This window comes from Anas acuta, chromosome 1 (genome assembly GCF_963932015.1).
Source record: "Anas acuta chromosome 1, bAnaAcu1.1, whole genome shotgun sequence".
NCBI lineage: Eukaryota > Metazoa > Chordata > Aves > Anseriformes > Anatidae > Anas > Anas acuta.
In genome coordinates this window covers 178,807,087-178,834,868 of record NC_088979.1, presented here as the reverse complement: position 1 = coordinate 178,834,868, position 27,782 = coordinate 178,807,087, and the positions used below count along the sequence as shown (strand labels likewise).

General features: G+C 46.0%; 1 protein-coding gene across 3 annotated transcripts in view; it reads right to left on the bottom strand.

Moving 5' to 3' along the window:
* The window catches only part of ST7 (suppression of tumorigenicity 7), a 139,723-nt gene extending 116,975 nt beyond the window's left edge, over positions 1 to 22,748 (bottom strand). The window contains exons 1-2 of one of the 3 annotated variants that reach the window (XM_068669541.1): positions 22,224 to 22,364; positions 17,635 to 17,884 (exon numbers count right to left, since the gene is read on the bottom strand). Coding sequence is in view for 2 of the 3 variants with exons in the window: in XM_068669537.1 (XP_068525638.1) it covers positions 22,224 to 22,374 (151 nt within the window). In the remaining variant the exon portion in view is untranslated. Of the gene's footprint in view, positions 1 to 17,634; positions 17,885 to 22,223 lie in introns of all 3 variants that reach the window. The other 2 variants (XM_068669537.1, XM_068669538.1) reach the window with 2 other exon arrangements.
* Positions 22,749 to 27,782: the final 5,034 nt, after the last annotated feature.

Here is a 27,782-nt window from a genome sequence, read left to right as displayed (position 1 = left end):
AGCCTACACAAAGAGGAAAACATAAATTATGCTATGACAGCTTTATAAGGCTAATTCCAATAAATATCCCCCAGTAGGCTCCTATTCACTGTTTCTTTACAACAGCTAATAGGGATTTTTCTGCTGGAAGCGCATACACTTCGATGGTATTTTATCAGGAAAATCCAGACAGGACAGGACGACGAGGACCTCTGGAGCTGACTGGTTCGAGCCCTGCCCTGGGGCAGGACAGACCATTTAATGAACAGACGGATGCTATTCACTTTTGCCACCTCGGATCACTTACATCTGCTCAGGGCAGAGGTCTGACGACGGGTGGCCTGTGCTGGAGGACCAGGGCTGCCACACAGTCACCAGCACGGTCAGGGGCCAGCCCAGCACAGCCTCTGAATGAGGCCTTGCTTTTTCCAGCATCGCTTCAGTGTGTTGTTCAGGTGTGCAGGAAGTCTATAAACACCACTCAAAGCTCTTTTTACTTCCGTGGGATCTTTATATGCGTATAAAATTTATATGCATTTATACTCATCCTAGGTACTGCCACTGGATTTTTACTGGAAACACCACCACAGAAGCCCATCTTGCAGACAGAAACAAGTCACGGCTGTTTAAACCATGCTGAGGTTATGAGAGCTGAGGATTAAAATCGGAGGCTGAAGAATGGGGTCCAAAAACTAGACGTGCCTAGTACTGAGGCATCATCACAGTACAGAAAACAAACCTGGCAGATTTATTTCCTCCTATGTTACCCTTGGCATGGGACTATCAAATTAGTGATTTCTATCCTCAGACTAACTCCATTCTCATAACCTCAGTACACAAAATAACCAAGACTCAAAGCAGCAGCACTCAAAATCTTATAACACCTAATCTGCTCTACCAGTTCTTGCCACCTTCATGTGCCAGCTCTCCTCTTCTGACTATTAAAATATAGCTGCACCACCTTTCAAAACAACTGGGAAAGACTTTTATGCTTTCCCATTGTGGCATGCCCAGCCGGCTAAGGACTTCTCTCTTAGCCAATCTCCCTGCACTTTTCCTTTTCAGCTCAAGCACAGAGCACTTGACCCCACCCCTGCATTTTGTTGTGAAATTGGAGCATGCCCAACATTTTTCCTCAGCAGACAATTTATTTTTAAATCAATGGCTAAGAATGTGGCATAATATGTCTTGAAACAAATGTTCTTAGTCATCATTTCCATAATATTTCAACTCCTTCGCAGGAAATATGATTCAGAAGAGAACAGCACCAGAATAAAAACCCAAACTTTTCTATTAGGTAACGTCCACTGCTCTTCATTTCAGAGCTGAGCAATAATAAAAAAACTGCAGTAATGAAACCTTGGATGAACAGGGACTCTTTGGAACAGCACTACTAAACTACTGGGGAGATGTCTCAAAGGTGCACCATGTTTCAGTGGCACAGGGTTGGTCTGCTATTGAATGCTGAAATGCCATGTTAGAGACATGAGAGACCTTCAACAGTTCAAAATAAATGTAATATTTAATAGGAGATAGCATAGGTCTAAAACTGACTGACCTCTTCATGAACAAATTCGCACTGATCCCAACCGGCCTGTTGTCCTAAGGGAGATTTTCTAACCCATGGGAGGAGAGAAAAGGTCTCCTACACTAAAACCCACTGATGCTTCCCAGAAGCCCTTCAGGCTTGCACAAACAGTGACATTAAACCTCACCTCCCCGATACTTCTAACACATTCATTTGCTCCCACTTCTTTTCCCACAGCACTGATAAATAAAGGCATCTCTGCTTGGGCGCAGTGGCAAGAAGCGTAGATGCAATGTCTGAAGTGTCAGGTTCAAACGTTAAGGTTTTGTAAATGAAATTTTTATAAATCCCAAGGCCATGCTAGGTACCCTGTGAATCTGGGCAGGCAGCTTCAGTCACGGCCAACCTCCTGCTTCCCCCCCATAGCACTACGCTGTTACCAAGGTGCTCCTGCCATGTAACGTAGAAGGAGATGCATCTGCCACTGCACCTGGAGATCTTGTAGGTAGTAAGATAGTGTATTGACTAAGTGTATCTGACTAGGTGCAACCAGGGGAAAAAAATAGGAAATATTGCTGCAAATAAATTTCCATTAAATGGTTTCATTTCTTCTTTCCTTTAACTGAATTATAACTTCGGCTTTGTTCACTGCCATGTTTGTGTTGTTTTTTTTTTTACTTCTATTTTTAAATTCTTTCTACTAAAACAAGTAGGAATACTTGTACGTGAAATAATGTACGTGAAATACCTGTACGTGAAATAATGCAGATTACACTGCTATTTTCCATATGGACTTATTCAAAAACACACACAACTTAAGTTCAAACCATCATGACCAACTATAAAAGCACACTTTCACCTTGCCATGATCCTTTTAACCTTTTGAAGCCAGTGAGAAATCAGCTATTGATGCTACTGTGAGCTGGTTAGACCATTCAAAAAAAATACAGGATTTTCTCAAAACAGATATAATATAGGGAAATGGCATTAAGAACAGCCAACTGAATTACCTAACAGGAATTAAATAAACCACGTGTAAGAAAAAAAAAAAAAAAAGTAATAATCAAAACACAAGGTAGCCCATAGCCTGACCTGCGTTAGTGCTCTCAAGTCCATTGTAAGGTTAAAGAGAATTATAAACATCTGTTTTCTAAAGTCAGCTTAACAAAGGCAACATGGGCAGGACTGGACCAAGTCTGAAGTTCATGAGCTATAGAAATAATCCCACAGCACTTGCCACCTGGCTGACCCCAGAGTTCTCTTCTCCAAACACAAAGGTGAGGAAGCTACAGGCTTCTTGTGCTCCCGAAAGGAAAAAGCTCTTTGCAACCTGCCCCAGTTCCCAGCTGGGACGAACACCAGTATGCGAAGAACAGAGCAAACACTGACTCTCACCCGCTTCTAAGCCCTGGGGAGTTGGGTCATTTTGTGCTATAGACCTGCGAGGTACAAACTCTCCATGTGCAAGCTTCCACCTCATGTTCCCAAAGAGCCCAGTGGTCTCGAACCCAGGTACGAAAGGCAAGCTTCTCCTGGAAAACAGATACGGACGTTCCCATCTCAAATTCTCATGGGACAATCCATCCAAAGAAACAAAACAAGCTTTCTAGTCATGAATGTCTTACCGTAAAAGGCACTGAAGCAATGTGAGGCCAAGGCACCCTACTAGTTGGACCTTATCCCACCTTAAAGCCCTGGGATTATTCAAAGCCCCTCTCCCAACCATCCTGCTCTTCTGACTTTCGGCTGTAAAAAGGCCTCTGCTCCTATAGGGTCTCCTTTTATAAAGTTTTTTTCTCTTGCTGCCCATGCACTTCAGATCTAGCTCATCTCAGCAGCGTGGCCAGCTCTGCCTAACCACACGGGGAGACTTTCTGAAGTCAGGGCCGTGCAGGCAGAAGCGGCTGCCGCAGTTGTGTGGCAAAGCTGCTGAGCTCAGACTGTCCCAGGGAATCTCCTCTGGCCCCAACTGCCCATGAAGCATCGCATCTGTGCTGAAATAAGTGTTGTAACCCAGAGCAAAAGTTACAACTGTGATGGTTTTCATACACCAGAATGGGATCTGTGACTTTACAGGAGGATGATCCACGTGGTTACACACACATCTGAGAGCTCCCTGCCTCTCACCTGCTGGTAGTAAACAGAATTAAGTTTCTGTTTCTGGTTAGTGCTGACCAGATGAAAAGCTGTTTACACATCAGTGTTAGAAAGAAGATAAATACCTGGTTAAAAGCCTGCTAAGCTAAAACACAACCCTATGCTCTGAGTCAGGCAGAAGCAGGATGTTTTCAAACACACCCCCTAGTTTGATATCTTATCGCTTACTCTTCCAAGTCCCCAAAAGAAGCAGCAATCCATGCATAAAAGGTCTTTAATCTTGCCCGAAGAGAAAATTAGTAATGGAAAAATTCATTGAATCGCCACATCACGCAAATTAAACAGTCAGAACCACAACACACTGTCAAGACCTTGTGAAACACTCCCCTATTTGACTTCACAACGTCAAACTTCCAACATCTGCAATTATCTGTAGAGTCCCAGCACTGCAACACACTTTGGCACTTTGTAGGAAAGGTCTTCCAAAGATTTCAGGATGAGGGATCAGAGTTGACAGCCCAACAGGCACTTTGTGCTTAACGGCCAGACACCAGCAGGGGATCCTTTTCCATCTCCCAAGTGTGAGACTCATTGAACGAGAAAGAGGTGCCACAAGGCACCCAAGGAGAGCAAGCATGAAACCTCTCAGAGGGCAAAAATACAGGCCAGAGCATGAAACAGCCTGTAAAGGGATTCAGCACAGCTAAAGTGGTAGTGAACAGGTTTGTTGGTTTTCTGTTTTTCAGGTTGCCCAAAGCCCCATCCAGCCTGGCCTTGAGCACCTCCAGGGATGAGGCACCCACAGCTTCTCTGGGCAGCCTGTGCCAGGGCCTCACCACCCTCACAGTGAAGAATTTTTTCCTCATGCCTAATCTAGGTAATTAGGCTTCAGCCACCTCAAGACCTCGAGAAACGCCTCCAAAGCAAGACAAACCAAACCTGACAGCATCGTTAGTAAATAATGTTTTTTATTAGGTCCAGGAGCAACAAAATCAAAACTTCTGGTCAGTCAATGCCCTTCTGTTTCCATTTACGGTTAAGAATGTGAAAAACTTGACCATAATTTCTTTCCCAAACTTGCCTCAGCCTGTTCCAATTTGGGGACAGAATTCAGTCTAGTCAAACATATTTTTAAACAATGTGGTTTATTTATAATCGGAAAAGTGATCTTAGTAGTCATTGAAATTACTAGAAGTTACTAAATTTAAAACACAACGACTGCATTTTCTTCTCTCCTTGTACAGAGCAGGGACTCAGCGCTGTGTACCCGGCTGCACAGAATGCCCCCCCTCCGCCACCAGCTGCACTCGGAGCCAGGGAGAAACAAAAAAACTACCAAAAAACATACCAAGAAATAAATGAATAAATCCCAAACCAGACAAACAAACACCAAATATATATATAAATAAAACAACCCAACCCAAACGGGGGCTAGAAACGCCCCCAGTGAACCTATTACTGCGATTCGTGTTCTGCGTAGTTCCAGGAGCACTGCCTGCTGTCATGCACAGAAACCCCAAACTGCTCCAAAATATCAGGACCACGTTAAAAACTGGTTTAGAAATAACAAGAAACTGTGTGATGATTCCCAGGCCGAGCTGAGAAGCTTTCAACACACATTACGCTGCGTTTGAACAGGAGACTGTCCTTTCCCCCCCTGTTAGCATGGTGATCCACCATGTGTGCTCGGGATCTAATGTCACAGGAGCATGGTTGTGCTCTGGCAGGTGTTTCGGGCTGCAGGTCAGCTGTTAGTGATTCCCCTCCCCAAATGCCTGCCCTTGCTGCTTTCCCTACCTGGCAGGGACCCGAAGGCCTGCCGGCTAGCAGCAGAGAGCCAGCGTGCACATCAGCTCTGCTGGAGTGATGGGGGACGAAAGCAGAACCCAGCAAGACGAGCGTACGGGAAGCGCTGAAGCAAACTGGGCTCACTGTGTCGTACATCTGGCCAGCTGTTTCTGCAGCAGAAGCCAGGTGGGCACCAGGGACGAGGAGCTGCCCCAAGGACACGCTGGCCTTCACGCTGAACGAAGCCCCATTTGGCTGGGTTGTCACTCCCTGCCCATGAGTGAGGTCAGTGCTACGTAACAGACCCAAGATTTCCAAGTAAAAAGGTCAAGATTTCGCCTTCGCAAAGGCTTTACAGCAAGTGGGTGTTGATTATGATGCATGCAGGAGATGGAGGGCAAAGTCACTGCTCCGACACTGAAGATGCTGCTTCCCGGTAGTCGCTGGGCGCCTGCCTCCAGCTCATTAGGCATCATTTCCCAGCTGCCCCTACAACGCGCCGAACTCATGCGTCTGATTACTGGAAATGAATTTTCATGACAATTAAACCCTATCCTTCCTGCCTCTTTATTTTCAATCAAAGAACCTTTCCCTGGGATGCAGACAGCCTTGTTGCAAACATGAGTAGTGGAAATTAAAATAAATGCTAGCAAAGATGCAGTGCCTTTTGTATTATCTGGGATGGCTCCTCGAGGATTTCAGAGAACACCAGCATGAAAAGGAAGCTGCATGTTCTGCCTCTTCCCACAGAGATGGATGTTAAAACACTTCTCATCCAAATTAGTTTTTAGATTTGTAAAAAGAAAGTGATATGTGGATTTTGAATCCTTGCCGTCTTATTATCTGTGTTCTTCCAGGTGCTGCACAACTCGAAGGGGCCTTGGTGACACAGCTGAAGCAACAGGAAGGTAAATTCAAACACAGTTGGAAGACAAGTAGGAGAGAAAGTAGTTATTGATTGAAGATCTGGAGAACAAATGAGAACGGGACACTCGAGGGGCACTGGATAACACTTGGGAAACAAACCAACTCAGCAGGCAATATTTGCCTTTTCCTGTACATGTGAAGAATTATTGTTCATGTGAAATATGCAGTAAACCTTCCTAATATTTTGCACTCGTCTATATGCTCCCAGTTCCAGATATTATAATGCAGTTGGACAAACTTAGCTCTTAAAAGTAATTCCATAGGAGGCTACTTAGCAAACAAATTTATTTTAATTCTTCTGACCTTGTTGCTGCTGTTCAGCAGGGGAAGATGCGGTAAGCTAAGGAAAGGCTGAGGGTTTATCTACCAAGGCAGCTATTTTAAGTCACTGCCTTTCCAATTAACATGGTATTTTATTCCATATTTAATGCAAGAGAGGAAAAGGCTGAACTATTATGCTAAGAGATAATGACTCACTGGAACAGAGTACTTAGCCCTAAGCCCTGGCACTCCATGACAGTCACTGCTAGCAATACAAATTTATTTTTTTGTATTCTCTTTTTGAAATCTCTCTAAACTCTTATGTATGCTGCTGCCTTGATATACACTAATGAATACTTTTGTTCCATTTATAAATATGTGTTATAAAAACACATCACAGCTGAAACTGGTCCTACTATAACACTTTGCCAGACAAAAATATATTTTAAGTATTCAAATTGCTTCTGCCCAGTATGCCTGACTGCAAGCCTCCTTCCCTGAGGTAGTCCTTCACACGCAATAATCCACACACACACAAATCAGTTTAATAGCCGTGAAGCAGATGGGGACCTGGCATTAAAAAATGATGAGACCTGCTTGTCACCTTGCAACCTACTCCAAACCATGCCCACAATGCCATTTGTCATCTCTTGCTACTTACATTTCTCTTTGGTTTATCCAGCCAGATCAGGTAAAGGTGGGAACTAGCATTTGATACACAACCATACAGAACCCTCATCTAGTTGAAAGTCCACAGAGAAGCTCACGGATAAAATCCCAGTGAAGCTGAAGTGCTGTATTCCGGGGTCAACTGATATCGAAGAGACTGCTTTGACTGTCTGAGCAGCTGCAAACAGCTGCATACTCCTGTGTTTAAATGATGTTATTGTGCATACATATAATATCAATGGCGGTCCAGAGAAAGAATATAAAGCAGCTTGAGGAAATGAATGAATGGAGCTAGACATTGGCTGATTACAAAAATAAATAAATTATTAAATAAATTAATAATAATAATAATAAAAAGAACACTCAAAAAACACACAATGATTTATAAAAAACAATCTACTCTCTTATCAGGACAGACTTAAGCATCATAGAAAGGCAGTGACTTCTTTCCTGACAAATCCCTAACAAAAACTAACAAAAACGTCAAATGCTAAAAATGAGCAGCATAAATATTCTGCTATAAAGACTATATTGAATCAAAGGGGACGTTTTGTAAGACTTGCATCAGTGTCTGCATTTACAGTTGTCTGAACGGGTCAGCTGGAGAAAAAAAAAAATCCAAAAAATAGCCACCACCCTTAGTATGTTTGCACACATACACAAAAACAAACAAACAAAAATGCTCAGAGAGATGATATAGGAGATTTATCAGCTGGGCAGAAGATGAACCTTCAAGAAATTAAGCCAGTTTTGGTGTTTGTGTGGAAGAAGCCAGCCTATGGACAACACAGGAACACGCCCCTGAGCCGTGATCCCTGCAGGACTGCTGGTGCAGGGATCCCTGCGTGAAGCCCCTGTGGTGATAGCCTTCTGCTTGGGAGCGGGCCGTGGGGTTGGGAAGCCCGTGCTTCTGATCTGCTGGCTGCCCGAGCTGCAGGGGGACACCAGTGGTCCTGGATTTTCTGCTTTTTGCCCTGCTTAGAAGAATTTTACTGCAGTCACTGTTGTTCCTGCAGTTTACCAAGGAACCCCTCGTGAACCTCAGCTTCCCTCTGGCCTTGTAAGAGCAATGCCGACCATCTCGACCATCTCACGAGTGGATTCTGTAGGCCAAGGCTGGGTCATACCTGCCCTACCTCAGCTGGAGTATGACCTTACAACCATACTTCTTACCGAGTGACAACACTCAGCCCCCTACCCACCCCCTGCGGATAACTGGGTGCACCACAACAAGTGTCAGGGATCTCCACGTGCTTACAGGGGGATCCATCCCCTGACACGCTTCCCACACGGGTGTGTGCACATGTAACGGGGACAGACGACGACCCCTCCTTAGGTCTGACCCACAAGGAGACCTCAGGCCTGTCAGACTACATTTCCCACAGGCCACCACCGCCTCGCTGTGTGACAGATCCCTCGTGTCTTTAACAGGATGCCCTCTAGTGCAGAGCCTGGAGATGGACTTTTCCCCTCCCGCAATATCACTGCGTAACCAAGGCAAGATCTGCTTAAGGTAGCAAGGGCAAGGCAACCCCAGGGCTCAGCTGCAGGGCTGATCTAGGGACTAAAAGAGAGCTAGCAACGACGAGGAAAAAGAGAAACTCCACAAACCAATGCTCTTTAGCGAAGTCTTATCTTACTGCTCCTATCTGAACAGCAACCGCTAGGAAATGGAAGTGACTGAAATGCAAGTACCGTGGGTCCTGGTTAGTTGTCTGCATGAGAAACATCTGCTGCATTGAAACTATAATTTTATCCACTCTGCAAACAATTCTGTTAATCCTTTCTAACAAACTTAACTCCAGCAACGACACGCCAAACAGTAACCTCAACGGTCTCTGTAAATAAATATGCCATTTATTTTGTCCACTACAAATTAAGAACAGAATCTAAGACTCGGAGCATTTTCATCTGCTGTTGTGAAATGCTGCAATGCCATGACCAGAGGGTCACACAGGTTATGAAGAGCTGAGGACCTGAGCCAGCAGTCAGTACCCTTCTTGCTGACCGGCTCACCCACAGCAGCCTAACGCAGCACGACCAGATTTGTGTGAACTGCCTGATGGTTTTTGGTCTAGCATTATTTTATGGTGTTCTCACAGCTCTCATTAATACCCACTTTTATTCAAAACCAGCAGGGTAACTTCCTGCAAATCACCAGGTTAGACGCACAGTACAGAATTACACTGGCGAGTGGGTAAGAAGAGGATAATGCGCACGTATTAGATCATATATCAGATATTTAATGGTTTTCTTGCAGCTAGCAAAGCACTTTCTGGTTTATTACTATGATTATTATACCGAGTATATAAATAAATAAGTACATGTTAGTAAGAAAAATAGTGGCTCACTAAAGCACCTAGGTTTTGAAATAACACAGGTGCTTCTCAAAACATTACCCTGTAGATACAATGCTAGCCTGTATGTTTAAAACACACACCCCAAACAAACTAACACTGCAAACTGGAACAAGGAAGATCCTTTCAATACCAGCTTATTTACACCTTAAAGACCAAAGGCAGATAAAAATCTAAGGTGGGAGGGGGAAAGGAAGAGAACAAAGCCCTCAGTTATTCAGGAGCTAAAGGGCAGGCTGGGGTACACCTGGTAAGAACACAGCTGTACTGCTTCCCTGTACACACACAGGTCCAGAGAGCAGCAGAGCCCGTCCTGCACAGGACACATCGCTGCCAGCTCCGCCAGCTTACTGGATTGCTGCTCTCCTACATCATGCAAGGAGAAGTCCCGAGGGGCTGAGCCCAGAAGCTGAGCTGCCGCACCACTGAGCGCCTCCCCGGGACACCGCGACCTCCTCTGCTCCTACAGCAGCGATGTCTGGGGGAAAAGGCTTCACAAAGCGACATTGCTCCTGGCATCGCTCTCCCTTAAGCACTTCCCTGTCACATTAGATTAGAAAAGGGAAAGAAACACAAAATTAAACAAGAGAGATTTTGGCAGACCTCTCTTTATTCACTTGCTGTTTATTATTGACTTTTGTGCCTACGCAGGAGGATCACAGGCTCGTGCGTTTGGAAGAGGACCGCCACACTGTGTGTGTTTTGTTTTGTTTTGTTTTTTAACAGCTAAAAAAGTCCCTAGTGCTCACCCTGGGATAAACCAAAGAGCTCCTCTGTGGCTCTCATAGTCCACTGCAAAGACCCAAAGGGGACATGACCCAGACTGAGAGGCCTGAGATCCCACTGCCTGGGCTGACCCTGAGGGTTGTACTGCCCCGCCTATGACCAAGCTGGACCAGCATCTAAAGCCCCTGAGCCAATGTACAATGAAGGACTGGTGGCTGATCTAATTCGTACAAACACCTGACACCCAGCAGCCTCGCTATAAAGTGAGCAGAGAGTAGAGAAATGTAGCAAGATGTGCATTTCTGTGATACAGCAAGAGGAACTTCACCATGTCTACAGAAGACCAGATTCATAATGAAGATGAAGTAAAATGAGGAATTTTAGATCGACCTAAGAGCAGATTAGTACTTCCATCACCCAAACCCTTCAGCTGAGTGATTTCCCAGTCACTTGCTTTGGTTCATATCGTGTAAGATGTGTCTCGTTGTTAGAAAGCACACAACACTTTGTAAAATGGAAAATTTACCTTGCACCTTTCAGAACTTAAAATGACACGTGGGCAGACAACCTACCAAACTCTTTGAACTTAAAAGCATCCGAGAAACTTTGCGGTTTAGGTTTAGACAAGCAGGCTTTTTTCTAAGACACAATGCACACGAAATATCTATATTTAACGCTATCTACCCTGCACTACTATCAGTTCTCAGTTTCGCGATACCCGTGATGTTCCACAAGCAGACAGCAAACGCGCACAGGCTTCCTTCAGGTCGCTGGGAGGTGTCTGGGAGCCACTCATGCAGAACAGCCTCTCCTGAAAGGACCTACTGCTGAAAAACTCTGGGGGCAACACAGCCGTTTCCTTAAGTCAGTGCGAGCTTTGCTGAAGTGCTGGCCTCTTTGAAGCCATCAGCAGACTTGCTTGAAATAACTGTGGGATGTTAAATTCCATTTCTACCTCACAGACACGTCTCTAAGAGCCAAAACTTTAAAATAAGGCAACATCAGCCCTGTACGGATACCGCCTGCAAGGCCCAGGATGTTCAAATATACCCCACTGCTTGGGGGGGATGACAAAAAGCTCAGAAATAAAGTTGTATTTGCTAAAAGGAGGACTGAATAATAGAGATGTCTAAAACCACACAGTATTTATCAAAATAAACCCACCACAATAGCAGATACTGAATGCTTCAGTGAAGTCAGTAACGTGACAGCAAGGTAAGAAATAGAATACAGTAGTCCCCAAACCAAAATGAATACTTGTTTCACATTCACTTCTGAATGTGAACAAAACTGTCAAACGTGGAGAAAAAAAAAATAAGAAGTGGAAGAAAACAGATATTGTGATGAGAGAAACAGAGACAAAATTCAAAGAGTGCAGCACGTTCGAGACATGGCTGAGTGCAAGATGACGGGACACACATAAATGATCCTACTGAAAGAAGTGGCATTTGGAAAACAAAGCCAAGTTTCAGGACGGTTTTAATATACTGATGAAAATCCCTAGCCTATGCCAGAATACCTCATACATTTAAGACAGACCCATGCTATACCACCACTGAGAAAGCAGCACTATGTGAAACTGCACAATTTTAAAGATAACAATAAGTTAAGCAACAGAGGTAAATGAAAAACTGGATAAAGCACAAAACAAATAAATCATGCCAGAGCAACCAGATGTGTTTCTTTATTAAAAAATATCTAGTTTGCCAGCCAAGAAAAATGAGTAGCTCCAACCAACTGGATTTCAGGAAAGTATTTGACACAGTGACATGGGAAGTTTGTTAAAGCAGGAGATGGGGGGAACTGAGAGGGAAGAACTGGCAGAGGGAAAACTGCAACTTGCTGGGAAGCACTGGGGTATAGGGAGAGGCTAATAAAGCTGTCAGCTCAACCTTCCTGAATATTTTCATTACCAAAACCAGAAGGGTGCAGGAGAAAGCTGGTCTGAGCTGCCAGTACAGAGCAGAAATGAATCATTATGCAGGGAGAAATGGAGCCCGTGCAAGCTGCAGTGAAGGAAACTGGATCAAAGGTAATGGTGCAAAGTGCGAGAGAGCAGCGAGAGCTGCTGCTTGCAGCTGGCCAGCTGCACGGACAGAAACATCCAGCAGACTACACGATCACAGTACTACCACCCTCTGAGACATGCTGACACAAAAAGGCACTTTTAACTCCATATATGTATGCCAAAATATTTCCAGTGGTGGGTGAGAAACGTTAATGACACTGTGTAAACAGCAGTTAATGGAGCCCTATCTTGGCATACCACGTACAATGCTGGTTATGTGGTTATGAAATGGATGGAAAACTGAAACAGGTCAAATATAACTAGAACGAAGACGGAAATACAGGCATTTTATGAGAGCAGACCAGCGCAGCTTGCTCTGCCTCCAACAGGGACTAGGAAGGAAAAATCCCCGTGAACACGCTGGGCAGCAATCCTCACAGCGGCAGCACAGCCTTTAAAGCCAGAGGAGGACCTGTCACAAGCACAGATGCCTACAAAACAGCCACGAATAAATTCGGGCTGGAATTAGAACAGGCTTTCTGACCAGCTCTGGAAACATCTTTCAGCACAGGGATTTACGGAAATATACCAGATTACCAAAATGTGTCCGAGGACTGGAGAAGGTGACCCAGAGAGCCACCCCCAGCTCTTTATTTCCACGCAGCACAGCTCCCACATCACCACCACAGCAGGCAGAGGAATCAGGCTGGGAAATCCTGGCTCCAGACTGCCAAAAAGCCCGGACCGTGGCACAGGCCACAGCCTCACCCTCCAGATCCAGGCAAATCTTGCAATCCAGGCAGCTTCAGCAGTCCTGTAACTGATGGGAACTCCTCACGGGTTGTGTCCCACCAGCCATTGCTTTGGGGGCTGCTGTTAACACAGCTGTGGTCAGCACTCGAAAACAGCAGACTCCTGGCAGGTTTTCCTAGAGGGAGATTCGAGTTAAGAACATGTGGGACAATATTTACTGCTGAGGAGATTTTCTGGTGCTTGTATCGCTCCTGGCCTGTCTTAACCCAAAGAGTTGCATGAACGGACATAGGGACCCAAGGCAGGAGCCTAAGGAGCGGGCAGACACATCCCTAAAGCCAAGTGGTGTCAAGGAGACACTTCTGCCTCCTAACAGCAGCAGGGCACCACAGGCCAGCAGCACTCCTGCGACAGGTCAGGCTTACCCTCCTTTTTAAAAGCGGGTCTGGGACTCTAAGCTGGGATCTCTGTAAAATCTACCAGCCAGGCACGCTGCCATCGAGTTCACTTCAGAATTAAAAATAGCAAGAGAAATTTCACATGGAAGATTAAGCACGGCAATAGATCACATAACCTTGCAGCAGACCGAGCCGTGCTGTAAACAATTTTCAGCATAAAGCACACAGACAGTGCCATCAAAACATTTATTTATGTGAGGACCAACATCTACAGCAGTCTCGGGTTGCAAACCCGTTTTCTTGAGAAATGAATGACAGCCTTACAAAATAAAACGACGACGACGATAACATTTCTTGTGCTTTAAATCTGATATCCAAGTGCCTCGCTGCTGGGCATAAGAACCAGCGTATCAACCTAACAGGCCTGACATTTAATAAGCCAAGTTTATTTCTAGAAAGTGAGCTGGAAATTAAATCTCCTGGTTGCAGCTGGCACACTGTGCACAAAAGGAATCTTACGATGACTGCATTTCGTTTCTGCCTATAGCTTTTATCCTTCTAATTGGTACATTTAAGTGCACTTAATCACTTAAGCACTGAATTTACCACCGCGATAAATCTCCACTTTAGACTACACAATAATAAATCTTTGTCTTCCCTTAGTAGCTGGCGAGTTTTGATTTGGACTTTGAATTTAGGTCTTTTCCTCGGGCTTAACAGTAACAACTTGTTTGTTCTGCCTTCTGAAAGCGTGACGTTAACTCTTCCCTGTCACTGCACCAGCGCTGCTGACGCTCGGTGCTCCCTGCTGAAAGCGGCCGCGCTGCTCTAGTGCCGGCCTATGAACCACACCAGAGGCCATCAGTCCATGCTGGGAGCTCACAGGGCAACTTTCACTCCTTACTATTGACACAGCATCACTGGGCCACGTGACACCTCGCAGGCACGAGGACAAGCTCGATTTTATAACACAATCTCGCAATAGATGCCTCCGATGCCACAAAGAGCGAATTTGAAAACAGGTGGAGGGGGCCTCGGACAAGTAACGGAGGAGGAGCACTCCCACAAATACCTCAACTCTGTGACAAATGGCTCCTGTAAAAAGAGAAAAGTTGGACGTGACCATCGAATGACAAGGGAGAAAACTGGTTTTGGAGGAAGGGATGGGGCCTCTACCCCCAGTTTTGCTACAGGCCCCGGCTGTACCTTGGTGGGCTATTTAGGCCCCGGTCTGTGAGACTTCACGCACATTACTGCCTTTTCAGTAAAAGCCAGGACTTGTGCTCGCAGAACCATGTCATTGAAGGTCTGCAGGACCAGGGCCTCGTTTCCTCATGTGTTCTCCCTGCGCAGTTCAATACAAACCTCGACAGCATTTGACAAACCCACAGGTGTTTGGAGTGGGGCCTCACTTTGTCAAACATAAAATGCCTTCTTAAACAATGAGCCTGGCCATGAAAAGACTGAGTCTTGGCTTAGTGCAACTGCTGTACAAGATGATTTTAGAGGTCTTTTCCAACCTCAGCGACTCTGAGAGTCACAATTCTCTGACTGTGATGTTCCCTTTTGTAGATTTGAGTCCAGAGCAAACTGCTGGGTCACCCAATGCAAGCTGCCACTTCAGTTGTTTTATTTGCTTTGCCACTTGCCAGCAAGACAAATAGCTGTGTTTTACAAGGCACGGTCACACGCGGGGCCTGTCGGCTGACTGGGAGCACGGAAACCCCAGCCCCTTGCATACAGGAGCCCCGGCACATCCTGGAGCCACCGCAGCCGCGGGGCTTGCACAACCTGCCTGTGCATGGGCAACAACGCTTCCAGAGGGCTTTTCTTTCCTAATCTCCACACTACAGCGTTTTTAACATTGAGCTCTCAGTTTATGGCAGGCCACGAGATTTCACTCACCTCACTGGGGCATGGCAATGCTCACTGCACTGACAGCCTTAATAGCCAAAGCTGCAAAGCCATAGCATCACTTGCTGTAGCAGTTAGGTCACATTTCCAAGAATCTCTGTTAAAAACATCCTTCATGTAGGAAGTCCTCAGGATTCAGCCTGCAGCCACCCCTTTCTGTAACATCTGTCTCCTCTACATTTTGAGTACCTGCTATTTCTTCCCATGACACAGCTTACAGTCTCATCAACCACACCTCCACACCTTATTTCTGTTAGCGTATTATGCCCCAAATGCCTCACAGCAAGGCTTCTTCTTCAGACCTCAAATTATCGTGGCCCCAGTTCTGCCAAACACAACACATGCATTTTACCTCTAAATACTTCGGAAGCTCGCTAGATGTCCATCAGCTAGATCACAGCTCTCATTCCTCCTTAGTTATGGCCAAGTTGCCTCTGTGGCTTCTCTGTGGTTAGATAAACAGTTTGGCCTCCCTTACGCCATGGGTGTAAAGTGTTTTTTCTAGTTTCTGCACAGTTCTTCTCCGACATTACTGCAATTTCCAGAATCCATTTTAAAATACAGACATACTATTCCCCCCAAAAAAAGGTTTTGCCTATGTGGAGGCAACACCATCTTCCTAATTTCTGCCAGGTGTTGCTCTAAAGGCAGGCACTGACAACCCTCAGTGCTTCTTGTCTTTCACAAATGCAAATTTCCCATGGAGATTTCTGCATTTACTTCTTGCTTTGTTTATGAAATAAGTGCCAAAAAAGTACGTTTCTATTTTAATCATTCCTCTTAACTTGCAGTCATAGCCTTTGCACGGCTGCTCAGAAAATTAGGACCAAAAACCTATGCGTACAATGGGGCTTATGTTCTTCCAGGCTAAATTTATATTGGCACTCGGTGGATCCTTGGGAAAATCCCACTACATATATGCTGGTTTAGGAGCACTTCTGAAAATTTTCATCAACAGATGGAGGATATTAGGCTTCAGTTAGCTCACAGTATAACTCAGTGGTCATCTATCAGTCTGTGTTTCAGTACATTCACTCGAGGTTTTATCAAATAGCATTTTGGAGGCTCTCACCTACCTACTTTCCCCTGGAATACTGGCTGCCAATCTTCTAGAACTTTTGTACTAAGAAGGACAATTTCTTAAATAAGTTTTCTTTCAGAAAACCTTGCATTTGTTACAGACTTCACCCTGGTTCCTGAATTTGACACTGACTGCAAAAATTATGTTCAATCAAATAAAAATCAAATTCCTGAAAAAATGCCAAAATTTGTAGAAAACCAATGTTCTCCTGTATAATTTTATGCTGCATCCGTTGGGAATTGACCTAGCAGGTTTTGTTATGGCATTTCCTCCACATTTCACCGCAAGAATCCCAAGTTTAGTTTATAAAGAATTTTGCCATAAATGGCACCGCTTTCATGCACATTGTATTCTTTTCCACAAAGAATGAAGGGGGAATTTCCAAGCATACCATGCTGAAACCATACATGAGTAAAACAGTTTAAATATGCTGTACAATGTCCTCTTGCATTTTAGCCTATATCCCGAAAATTTATTTAATTTTTTTCCAAAACACATACACACAAAAAAAGACGAAAGAAACCTCTCACATTCAAGCCTGCCTGAAGGATCAGCAACAGCTACGACTGCTTCACAGGACTGTAAGTGATAGAGCTGAAGACAGAAGCTAACAGTAAACAAAACAAGATTTACTTTAATTCCACTAGGATTGCAGAAAAGAAGGATCTCTATTTAGGAAAAGCTCCATTTACACTCTGATAAACCCAAAAGTTAAAGACACGTAATTCAGGGTCAGTGAGACCAGAAGCACTGCAAAGCTTTACCTCAACCAAGAACCGTAAGCATCAACAAACTGTAGTTGTATGAAATTTGAATGATTTATTGTTAGAAATCTGTATGCCAGCCTTGCTAGGAGTGGTCATGTATTTCAAATTTTATTTACAACAGTCCAGTACACAGAAAAAAAAAAAAATCAAGACTGCATTTTCAGGGAGTTGCACTGATTTTTGGTGGAATCAGACTTTTGCTCCATGTTTTGTGTTGTTGTAACATACTCCTTTCTCTAGTTCACTCAATGAACACTCACAAACTCACCCGTCATAACAACAAAAGCTGCCTTTGAAAGGCCAGGCAACTACCTGCTAGCCCATGAACCTACAATAACTGTCCTGTTCCGTTCAGGAGTAAGAAAAGAGTTGTTCACTCACGTTTAATCCGGTTGTGACTCCCTGGCTTCGCTCAGGTTAATCTTTTCCAGCCTTCATGCTTAGTTTCCCAGGCTTGAATTTACGAGCAGAACCAACACCTTCTGCCATCTGCGGGGAAAGCACGGCCACTGGGGGACTTTTAGTAACAGGGGAGTGGTTTCTACTGCTGCTAGGGTTTGAGACCAGTGGGAGCTAAATCCCTTTGCAACCTGCAGGAGAGCAGCACGCTGCACCAGCGCTGAGGGCAGATCTGCAGGATCAGGAAGACCAATGAACAGAAGATCAGAAAGATCACAGAATCTGGTTTGGGGTGGGACCTTAAAGATCATCTAATTCCAGCCCCTCTGCCATGGGCAGGGACACCTCCCACCAGCCCAGGCTGCCCAAAGCCCCATCCAGCCTGGCCTTGAGCACCTCCAGGGATGGGGCATCCACAGCTTCTCTGGGCAGCCTGTGCCAGGGCCTCATCACCCTCAGGGTGAAGAATTTCCTCCTTATATCTAATCTAAACCTACTCTCCTCTTGTTTAAAGCCATTACTCCTTGCCTTATCACTCCACTCCCTGATAAAGGGTCCCTCCCCAGAGATGAGATGTGCTTCGCTCCATCCTCTCATGCCTCCTCTGTTCATCTCCTGCAGTATTTCTGCTTGCAGAATCACACACCACTCTCTTGTTTGGTTGAGTACTGGATAGTTTTGGTAAAATGAAGGTTCAATGAGTTTTACTGCAGAGGGCCAAGTGCTTTATTTACCTAAGCCTGTGCGATGCACACATCAGTAAACGTACTTTAGCTGGACCAGATTCCTGTAGGACCTGGCTGCCTGAGAAGCTCTCAGCTCTGTGTCTTCAAAAAGACTCTTGGATGAAGAGAAAGTGTTGTTGCCCTAATTTCACAGGGAACAGAGAAACACTTAGAACACGTCTGCTCCGCTCTCCTGCCCATTCAAGCACAAAACCTGGCTGTAATTGAGTAATCTGGCACTGGCTAGTGTTACAAGCCTTGCTGCACATCAGCCTCTTTCTTCCCCTCTCCAGATGGCTGGCACCAGGCACAGCACTTCAGACTCTGGGCTCCAAGAGAATCCCATTACATGGTCACAGATCCCACGTAATTAAAATCCTTGGTCATTATTTCAGTAGGATCATCAGAATTAAGAAAGAAAAAAAAAAAGGGAGGAAGAGGAAGAAAAACACAGCGTGCCCCAGAAGACAACTCACTGGCGAGGAGCAGCTAGCTGTTAACTGCAGCGACGTGCTCACTCCTTTGGCTGCTGTCCCCACATCCATGCAGAGTGACCTGGGAGGTAACATCACTCCTTGTCCCTCGTGGCACTGGCTATAAACCCTCCTTCGGACCCTCGTTCAGACGCTGAGCTGTGAGTGCAGGGCCCTGCTGCAGTGCAGTCAGGTTGGGACATCTCGCACTAAGCCGGCGGCACAACATGGGCACCTACCACACCAGGCTGGCTCGTTCCTTCTGATTATTCACGCCTTCAGGAAAAAAAGTTTCCTGATTTCTGTGCCCTCTGCAGCCCAAAAGCTTCCGAGGAGCCTTCCTGTCTGCCTCGTCGCGAGCCGGCTGCAGTCAATGCTCTGGTCAGTAAAACCATCCTCCTGCTGCACTCCAGGAGGTTAAATAAAATAGTCAGAAACTTCAACTGCTGGGCCCTTCTCCCCCTTAGGACACAAATAAAGAGCCAAACTGTTATTTCAAGAAAAAAAAAAAAACAACCAGGGCTGCACATATTTATAAGAGGTGTGTCTTAGTTGGGATTAACGTGGCATTCAGAAACTGTGCAAGTGCCAACGTGGAAGAAAAATACAGCACGTTATTTATATCAAGCAATCACGTCTACTTTAATTATTTGGGAGAAAGATGGCATCATCCGCTTCCTTAGCCACTTATTCTGCGTTTAATGTTTTAACCTGGCACATGAAGCCTTCTCTATCGCTTCCTGGCTCAGGGCACGGTGCAGCCGGAACACTTCGCGCTCTCCCGTTCACAGAGACCTTTATGATTGATCTGTACAAGCTTCAGTAAAACGTGAAAACCATGAAACACAACAATCAGGTTTAGCATCAGTAGTTTTTCTACGGCAGACTGGATTTCCCTCTGGCTACATTGCCTCAATCTGCCCTCCGCTGCGGACACTGGAATTACACCTGTAATTGCGGGGACTCTGCAGCCCGTCAGCCTAATTAAACACATGGCATGATGGACTTGCACCACCAGCTTGGCCACAGCTATAAAACGCTCGGGGCAAGAACATCTGCCCAGCTTCAAAGGAGGAATAAAGGCTCCACGCTTGTTCTTAATAAAACATAAAGGCAGAAGTGACCACTGGACCGAAGGGTGAGACCTTCCTCGATTACTCTGACCGCTGACGCTGCCCAGCCGATTGCACAAACTCTCGCTGAAAACTGATTTAGCGTTGCACTGGTGACTCTTCTTTCGCCATCCGAGCTGGAGACTTTCAGAAATGGGAAACCCAAAGGTTCCTTTAGCAGCTGATCCACAGCTTGTTAAAAATTAATGACTTTTTATGACTTAATTGAGTTTGCCCTCTGCTTCTACCCATCAAGTCTTATTCTTTTCATGACTAAAAGGCCACGAATTCCCCAAGACAATACCTCTTTAATGCAACCTAGCCATCTCTCAGTCGAGTCTCTTACTCCATACTGCATATCTCCAGCCCTTAAACCCCTTTTTTGCTGCCTTCTCCAGTTTTCCAACTTCCTTTTAAAAATACCGACGGCAGGCATGGAAAACCAAACCACACCACCACAGGCAATGTCAGAAATAACATTACCCTCACGTGTTACTCTCCTTCCCACACCACAGGCACGATTTCATGAGGTGCAAACCATACCTGGGGGCTGCACCGCTCTTCTCGGCTGCCTACATCCACATCTGGTGGCACAGAAAACCAGTTCACTTGACTGACCTCAACAGATCCAGATCTCGCTGGGAAAATGCCCAGTCACTGTTTTTAATCACCTTATTATTTTTTTACATCACCCAGCACTTTTGCTAGCAGTGTTTTTGCCCTTATTTTCACACCACTGCGCTAAGTTTGGTGAGTCTCGCAGCTGGTGCCAGTCGCTGCGGCACTCTGAGAAGCCTTACCCCAGTGACAGCATCCCATTGTGACTAACTGGAACGAAAACCCACAATGAATCACAAGATTGAGGGTTTTAATTCATTCACAAGAGCTTTAAAAAAATTAACAAATAAAAAAAAAAAATCCCACCCACCACCAGCAAAAACTCCCCGCTAGTGCTGGTGCTGATTTTTTAATAACCACCACCGAGGACCGGATGATGCACAAAGGCCACATTGTTCTCCCACGGTAACTAATTTTCACCACACGCTTTGGGACTCGCTGGTAATTTCTTCAGCCTTTTTAACTGAAAAAAATAAAAAAATGGGAAAAATGGACAATTTCAAGACACAACTGCCCAATCCAGGCTGGCTAACACCGCACGGGTTCCTGCCAATTCCGTGTGCCAGTGGCATATTGCCCTATCGGGTCTGAAGGGGGAAAGTCCACCCCAACAGTGACTGCCTTCCAGCAGACCAGCACACTGATCACTCAGGAGAATAATTCAGTATCTAATTTTTATCAGGAACATCATAAAAGCTTTGATCGTGCTAAATCAATACAACACACAGCACAAATGGTGCAGGAAAACCTATTAACTCCATTCCATATATCCCCCTAACCCAAGCGTATTCCCTGTAACAACCAGCCTGGTTTTGCCCTTCAAAGCAACCAGGAGTTGTCCACAAATAAAATCTTCCTTCTGAATCCCTCAGCCGTGCCTACACCACCTGCTGCTAGGAAAGCTCCCGGAGAGAATTCGCTGCCCCGTAACTTCAGCGGGGTTTTTTTACCAAAAAAATAAAATACGCCTGCCGTGGAAATGAAGCGAGAGCAGGCAGACGGGAGGGCAAATTGCTTCTGATGGTTGTGGCTGAGGCTTGGGAATGAAACGCGCCGCCCGAGCACCTGAGGTGCTGGGTTGTTCGCAGAAGTACGGAAACAAAGCGTGAAACCGTGGGGGCAAACAGCAGCTTTGTGACTTGGCGTTTCCACGGGAATCCCAGCAGAAGTGGCTGGGGGGTGGGAGGCAGAGCCAGGAGGCTCCCCTGGAAGCGGGAAGAGCCAAAGGAGGCAGAAGTTGACAAGCCAAGGAGGAGCCGGGCAAAGCACTGCTCTCTGACAGCAGTCCCGCCACAAGCCCTGCGCCAAGCCACGCTCCAGATAACTACAAGCTGCAGCCGGGCACGGTCCCGGCTCGCCCCGCGCTCCTTCACCTGTGCCCAGGTGATAAGGAGAAGGGCAAGGCCCAGCGGTGCCCCCAGCCCCCCCGCACCTGCGGGCACCGCCGGCAGCCCAGCCCGGGGCAGCATCCCCCGAGGCGGGGAAGGAAAGGGCGATGAAGCCCCGGGCGATGCTGCGGGCTCCAAGCACGCCCCGGGGCTGCCCCGGCCCCGCTGCGCCCTCCCCGGGGCCAAGCCGCCGGCCCCGGGCTCCCCCTGGAGCCCCCCCCTGGACCCCCCCCGGGCCGGTCCCTGTCCCGGTACCTGTGGTTAAGTTGTCGTTGATCTTCAGGGGCACCCGCAGGATGTAGACGAGGAAGAGCATGAGGAAGAACCACAGCGTCCAGAGGTAGGTCCAGGACCAGACGATGCAGGACTTGAGCTGCTCCAGAAAGCCCGTCCCGGCTTCAGCCATGTTTTGGAAAGGAAAAAAAAAAAGGAAAAAAAAAAAAAAAAAAAGAAAAAGGAAAGGCGCCGCCGCCGGCTCCGGAGCTGCTCTCTGCTGCCACGGCCCCGCAGCGGGTGCGGGGGGCGAGCGGCGCTCCCCGAGCCCGGCTCCTCCGCGGGGCCGCGCGGGGCTGGGCCCGGCCGCGCCGCCCTAAGATGGACTCCGCCGGGAGCCGCCCGCGCCCAGCGCCGGGGGAGGCAGCGCGGGGCCCGCTCCGAGCCCAGCCGAGCCGAGCCGAGCCGAGGGGCCGCAACGCCCCGGGCCCGGCCCCGGCCCCGGCCCCGGCCACGTGCTGCGGGGCGGCCCCCAGCGGCCCCCGGCTGCCGGGGGGAGGCGCGGGGGGACGGGGAGGGACCGGGAGCGGCTCCGGGACGGGGACACCGCGGGGCGAGGGGACACCGGGGGGGGGCGCGGGGCTCGGGCGGCGCCTGATGAAACGCGGGGAAACGGCCAGGGGCGGCCCCGGCAGCGCAAACGCCGGCAGCGCGCACCGGCACGGCTGCCTGCCTGCTCTTTGCTCTTATTTTTTCATGTTTTCAGTTTTCTTTTTTTTTCTTGTTTTTTTTTTTTTTTTTTTTTTTTTTTTAATTATTTCTTCTTTTTATTTATTTATTTATTTTTTTCATTTTTTATTTTTTTTTTATGTTTTCATTTTTCTTTTTCCTTCTATTTTTTGTTTCTTTTTTCTTTTTCGTTTTTCCTCTTTTCCGCTTTTCTTTTTTTCCCTTTTTTTCTTTTCTTTCTCTTTTCTTTTTTAATGTTTTCATTTTTATTATTTCTTCTATTTTTTTTCTATTTATTTTTTCTTTTTTTTTCTTTTTTTTCTTTTTTCCTTTATTTTTTTCCTTTTTATTTTTTTCTTGTTCTTTTTCCCCCTTTTTTATTTTTATTTTTATTTTTCCCTTTCTCTTTATTTCTCCCTTTTCCTTTTTTTTTCTTTCCCTTTCTTCCCCTTTTTTCTTTTTCTTTTTTTTTCTTTCTCTCTTTCTTTTCTATTTTGTGCTTGGCTTTGCATTTTTCAGCAAGGATTTCAGCTGAGGTTCTCACTGTGCAGCAGAACTTAAACCCTAAAAAGTGTTCCTTGTGGGATCAGGATCATGCAGTTGTATTATTTATTTATTTATTTATTCAGTCTCTTTGCCTAGCCTAGTCTTCCTAGGATAGTATCAGAGGCAGAAAACTACAATTTTATGTGCACCCTATCGTGTACATTCATGTGTACCATGCTCAGCACCACCCTGAACTGTAAAGTTCCCCATTCAGTAGACACCACATGGCCAAGTAAACCAATGTCTTAGTAAAAAAAAAAAAAAATGTAGACAAAGCACGGTCTTCAAGTAGTAAAACTGCACTTTTGTGAAATACATTTTTCTTCTACCATGACCTACTGACATACTACATGAAACAAGATTTGTCAACGGGCTGTGACAAAAATCCAGAGGCCATTCCCTGTAACTGGTTCCCACTTCTCTGATGTCCCAAGGGTTACAAACATGCATGTACTGCACACTGTGCACTTCAATTTGTCTTGACCTCTCCCCTTCTAAGCTTCTACCGTCTGTTTGGAGTGGGATAATGCTCTGCAGCACCTTGGGAAATAGCTGGCATTTCTGAAGCAATACTGAAAGAAGAAATCCTGTCAAATGGCTCGAACTGATGATAGCTGCACTCTCCTGGGGTTTGCTAGTCTGCCAATGAGGAAGTCACTATAGATAAAACACAGCTTTTCCAGCAGGTTTACAATACCTAAAAAGCATTACAGCAAAATAAATCTGCAGTTTTACAAATTCATACCTTATTATGGTACCAAAGACACCCTAACTCACAAATTTGTTGTTCCACGGGACGTGCAGCTGGGTAGGCAACACTGGCTGGGGCTCGGGCATTCAGAGGTGCTAGGATCTTCGGATTAAGGGAGGTGTCGCCATACGGCAACACTGGTGTGAGACTGGCACAAGTTTTTCCCACTTTTTTTTTTTTTAATTAGAATATACAGATGGCATTTTGAAAGAAACTGCAGAAAGGACATTTATAGTTAAATTACATGCCACAGAAAACCGCATTTCAATTATTTCTGCTTCCCCTTCCAGTTAGAAAGGAAAAACTTAAGTCATACTGAAAAAAAAAAAAACAACCTTATTCCATCATAAAATTATCGCTAAATTAAAATATTTCTCTCATGTTCTCTTATGTATCAGGAAAAAAGAGCAAATTTGTCACAATTTTTCTCCACATCTGGTAGTTTTGAGCATATCATTGCCTATACCACAAAACTATGATCGATTCCTCTCCTAGAGGAAAGACACAAAGGTTTTTAAAAGCACAGAGGTTTAAGAAAAGTCGAGGAAGAAGAACCATGCGTTTGCTCGAGGTGGAGAGGAGTTGCCTTAGGGTATCTTGGGTCACGGCTGGCAGGGTGTGCTCAGGCGATGCACTGATTGCCTTGCTGTTGCCACCGGTGAAGACACCGCTGAGCTCCCAAGCACGATGCCCGCGGTTCAGGCTGTGTTTAACACTAATTCTCCCTCCTCTCTCCATTCTGCTAGCAAAGGGTGCCAAGTATCAACACAAAGTTTTAAAACATCCGTTTTACAAGTCAAAAAGCAAACTCTTCAGTACTATAAAGAGAGTTTATTAAGATTTTATGAAGTGTCTCCTGGCTCTGGGTACTCGCTCCTCTGCTAGGTCAAGACATAACAGAGTACAGCTGAAGTGGTCATTGCAAAAAAAAAAAATCATTTTAAAAGCATCTTTTACCTTCCTGCTCTGATTTTCCACACAACTCTTATTTGGTTAAGTGTTTTCACATAGCTCTTCGGGTACCCCAGTCCCTATTTCTGAGCACCTTGCAGGTGCCCACACCGCTCATTTATTTGCCATAAGCCGAGCCCGGGCTGCTTGCTTTCTCAGACGCCTGTTGATGACTTTGCTGAATTAAATCAGGAAGTGGAGGCAGCGACAGTTGCTGAGCGTGAGGTACAGCAAAGTTATTGCTTTTCTCCAGAAGGAAGGATCACTCTTGAGCCTGGGGCCTGGCAAGTAAGAAGCAAGAGATGCTACCGGCATGCACCAAAAGGCGAGGGTTACGATCTGCACCTGTGCACGTGCACATGTGTACATACAGACGTTAATCCCCTTGCACATAGCGTGGCTGTTAAACATATGCAAGCCCATGTTAAACAATATCAGGGATGAACTGGAGATGGCAGTCTAAACCGAAAACTATGATGCTTATAAACAGCATGCCACTGTGAGTGAAAGCACTAAAGGAATTGTCACAGCACGCTGTTGCCAGCACTCTTCAGGCATCCCAAAGCCTTAATAAAACAGCTCAGACATGTAGGAAGGTCTCTTTCCAGCTAAAGCACACAGTTCTTAGCCACAGCCCAGAGAAATGAAAACACATTAAAGAAGACTGAAATAAAAATTTTTGCTTACAATTTAATAAGTCTATTTTCATTAAAAGCAAACAAAAAAACTCCTACATACTTTACTACGGACTTCCGAGCAGTGTGCTCAGCCCGAAGCTTCTGATCCTTATCTTGTAAGTGAGATGCTGTGGTACTACAGGAATATGCTTCAGCTGAAAATAAGACAGTCATATTTCAAATTATGCTATCATATTTGTGCACTAAGATCACCACTTCTCAAAAAGTTAAAAAAAAATCATCTTCTTTCTAGATTTCCAGGCAGCGTGCAGGTTAGACCACGGGGAACGAAGCTCTGCCTGTTTTATCTATTGATGCCGGAGGGGCAGCTGAAGGAGCAGGAGCTGCACCCCCAGATTCCCAAGGATCTGTTTAAACTGAGGGAGGATGGAGAAAACGAAGAGAAGGCTGACGTGCCCTAAACATGTGGGGCTGCTCATGGCCATAAAGACTCAGGCCAAAAAAGAGGATGAAGAGCATGTGTGGACAGTTATAGGGGAGGGAAGAAGGGCAGCCTGGAGGAAAGTCAATTATGGCTCTCACTGACAAGAAAAGCAGCCGGGCAGCTGCCTTAGCTGCAAGGCAAGTCACTGATACAGAATTAGACCTGGCTCGGTTAACAAGATGCTGATGGAAGCACAGTGCAAAGAAAGGAGCCACCAAATACTTAAGTGCAACTCCGAGCAGCGTTTCAGTATTTTCAGGTAGCGTTAGAAATAAACCTTAGCCAGAAAACCAAACCAAACTCCGACCTGTTTTCCTTCTTTTTTTTTTTTCTTCCTTTTTTACCTAACAAATGACTTTTCCCCCTAAAAATCAGACAAGTATTTGCTGAACGTCAGCAGAAGCAGGTGGCAGTGCAGGGCACGGTGCCTCCTCCCAACCACATCTGTTTGCTAAAGCTTATTATTGATACACTTCTGGAAAAAAAAAATCCACAGAAGCATCTGCCAGTAGTGCTTACATATTTCTTGTGAAGTAATTGACACACACATTCACTGAGCTATTTTACGAAGATCCTTTATAAAAATCAGGTGGTGTACAGAGCCCCGACAGTGTTTGTGCGAGATAGGACGTGTTCGGGATGCGTAAGGAAATACTAAAAAGCCGCAAGGTTGGCCTCTGGTCAAAACAGAGCTCTTGGCAAGCTGGAGTTTGGCATCAGCACCCACATATCTTGGTAGGTCACAGGAGGCAGACGGGGCGGTGGGAGAGACAGGGAGGCAGGGACAGATGGAGGGGAGCCCGGGGGGACCAGCGCTGCTCGCAGCCTCCCCGGGTTAGTTTGAGGGGCAGGACAGCAGCTCGGCTCCCCAGACCCATGCTCTGGAGCAGAGCCAAGGGTTAAGCCTGCGTCTCTTTTCTGAGGTGAATTTGGAGCTGCTGGAGAAGGCACTGAATTTCCTTGCTGTTCAGCATCTTGCCTTTTTTCGTAAGAAAAGATGTTGAGTGATTGCAATTTGATTTGTGTTGTTACCGTACTTAAAAAGGGACCTTTTTAGCAGACAAAAATGTCTCAATTACTCTATCTGAAATCTGCAATTAGTGCATACACAGCATTGTTTATTTTTCCTGTCACAGAATCCCAGAATGGTTTTGGTTGGAAGCAACCTCAAAGCCCACCCAGATCCACCCCCCTGCCATGGGCAGGGACACCTCCCACCAGCCCAGGCTGCCCAAAGCCCCATCCAGCCTGGCCTTGAGCACCTCCAGGGATGGGGCATCCACAGCTTCTCTGGGCAGCCCATGCCAGGGCCTCACCACCCTGAGTGAAGAATTTCTTCCTCATGTCTAATCTAAATCTGCCCTCTTTCAGTTTAAAGCCATTCCCCCTTGTCCTATCACCACACCCCCTGGCACAGAGTCCCTCCCCAGCTTTCCTGTAGGCCCCTTTAGGTACTGGAAGGCTGCTGTAAGGTCCCCCCCGGAGCCTTCTCTTCTCCAGGC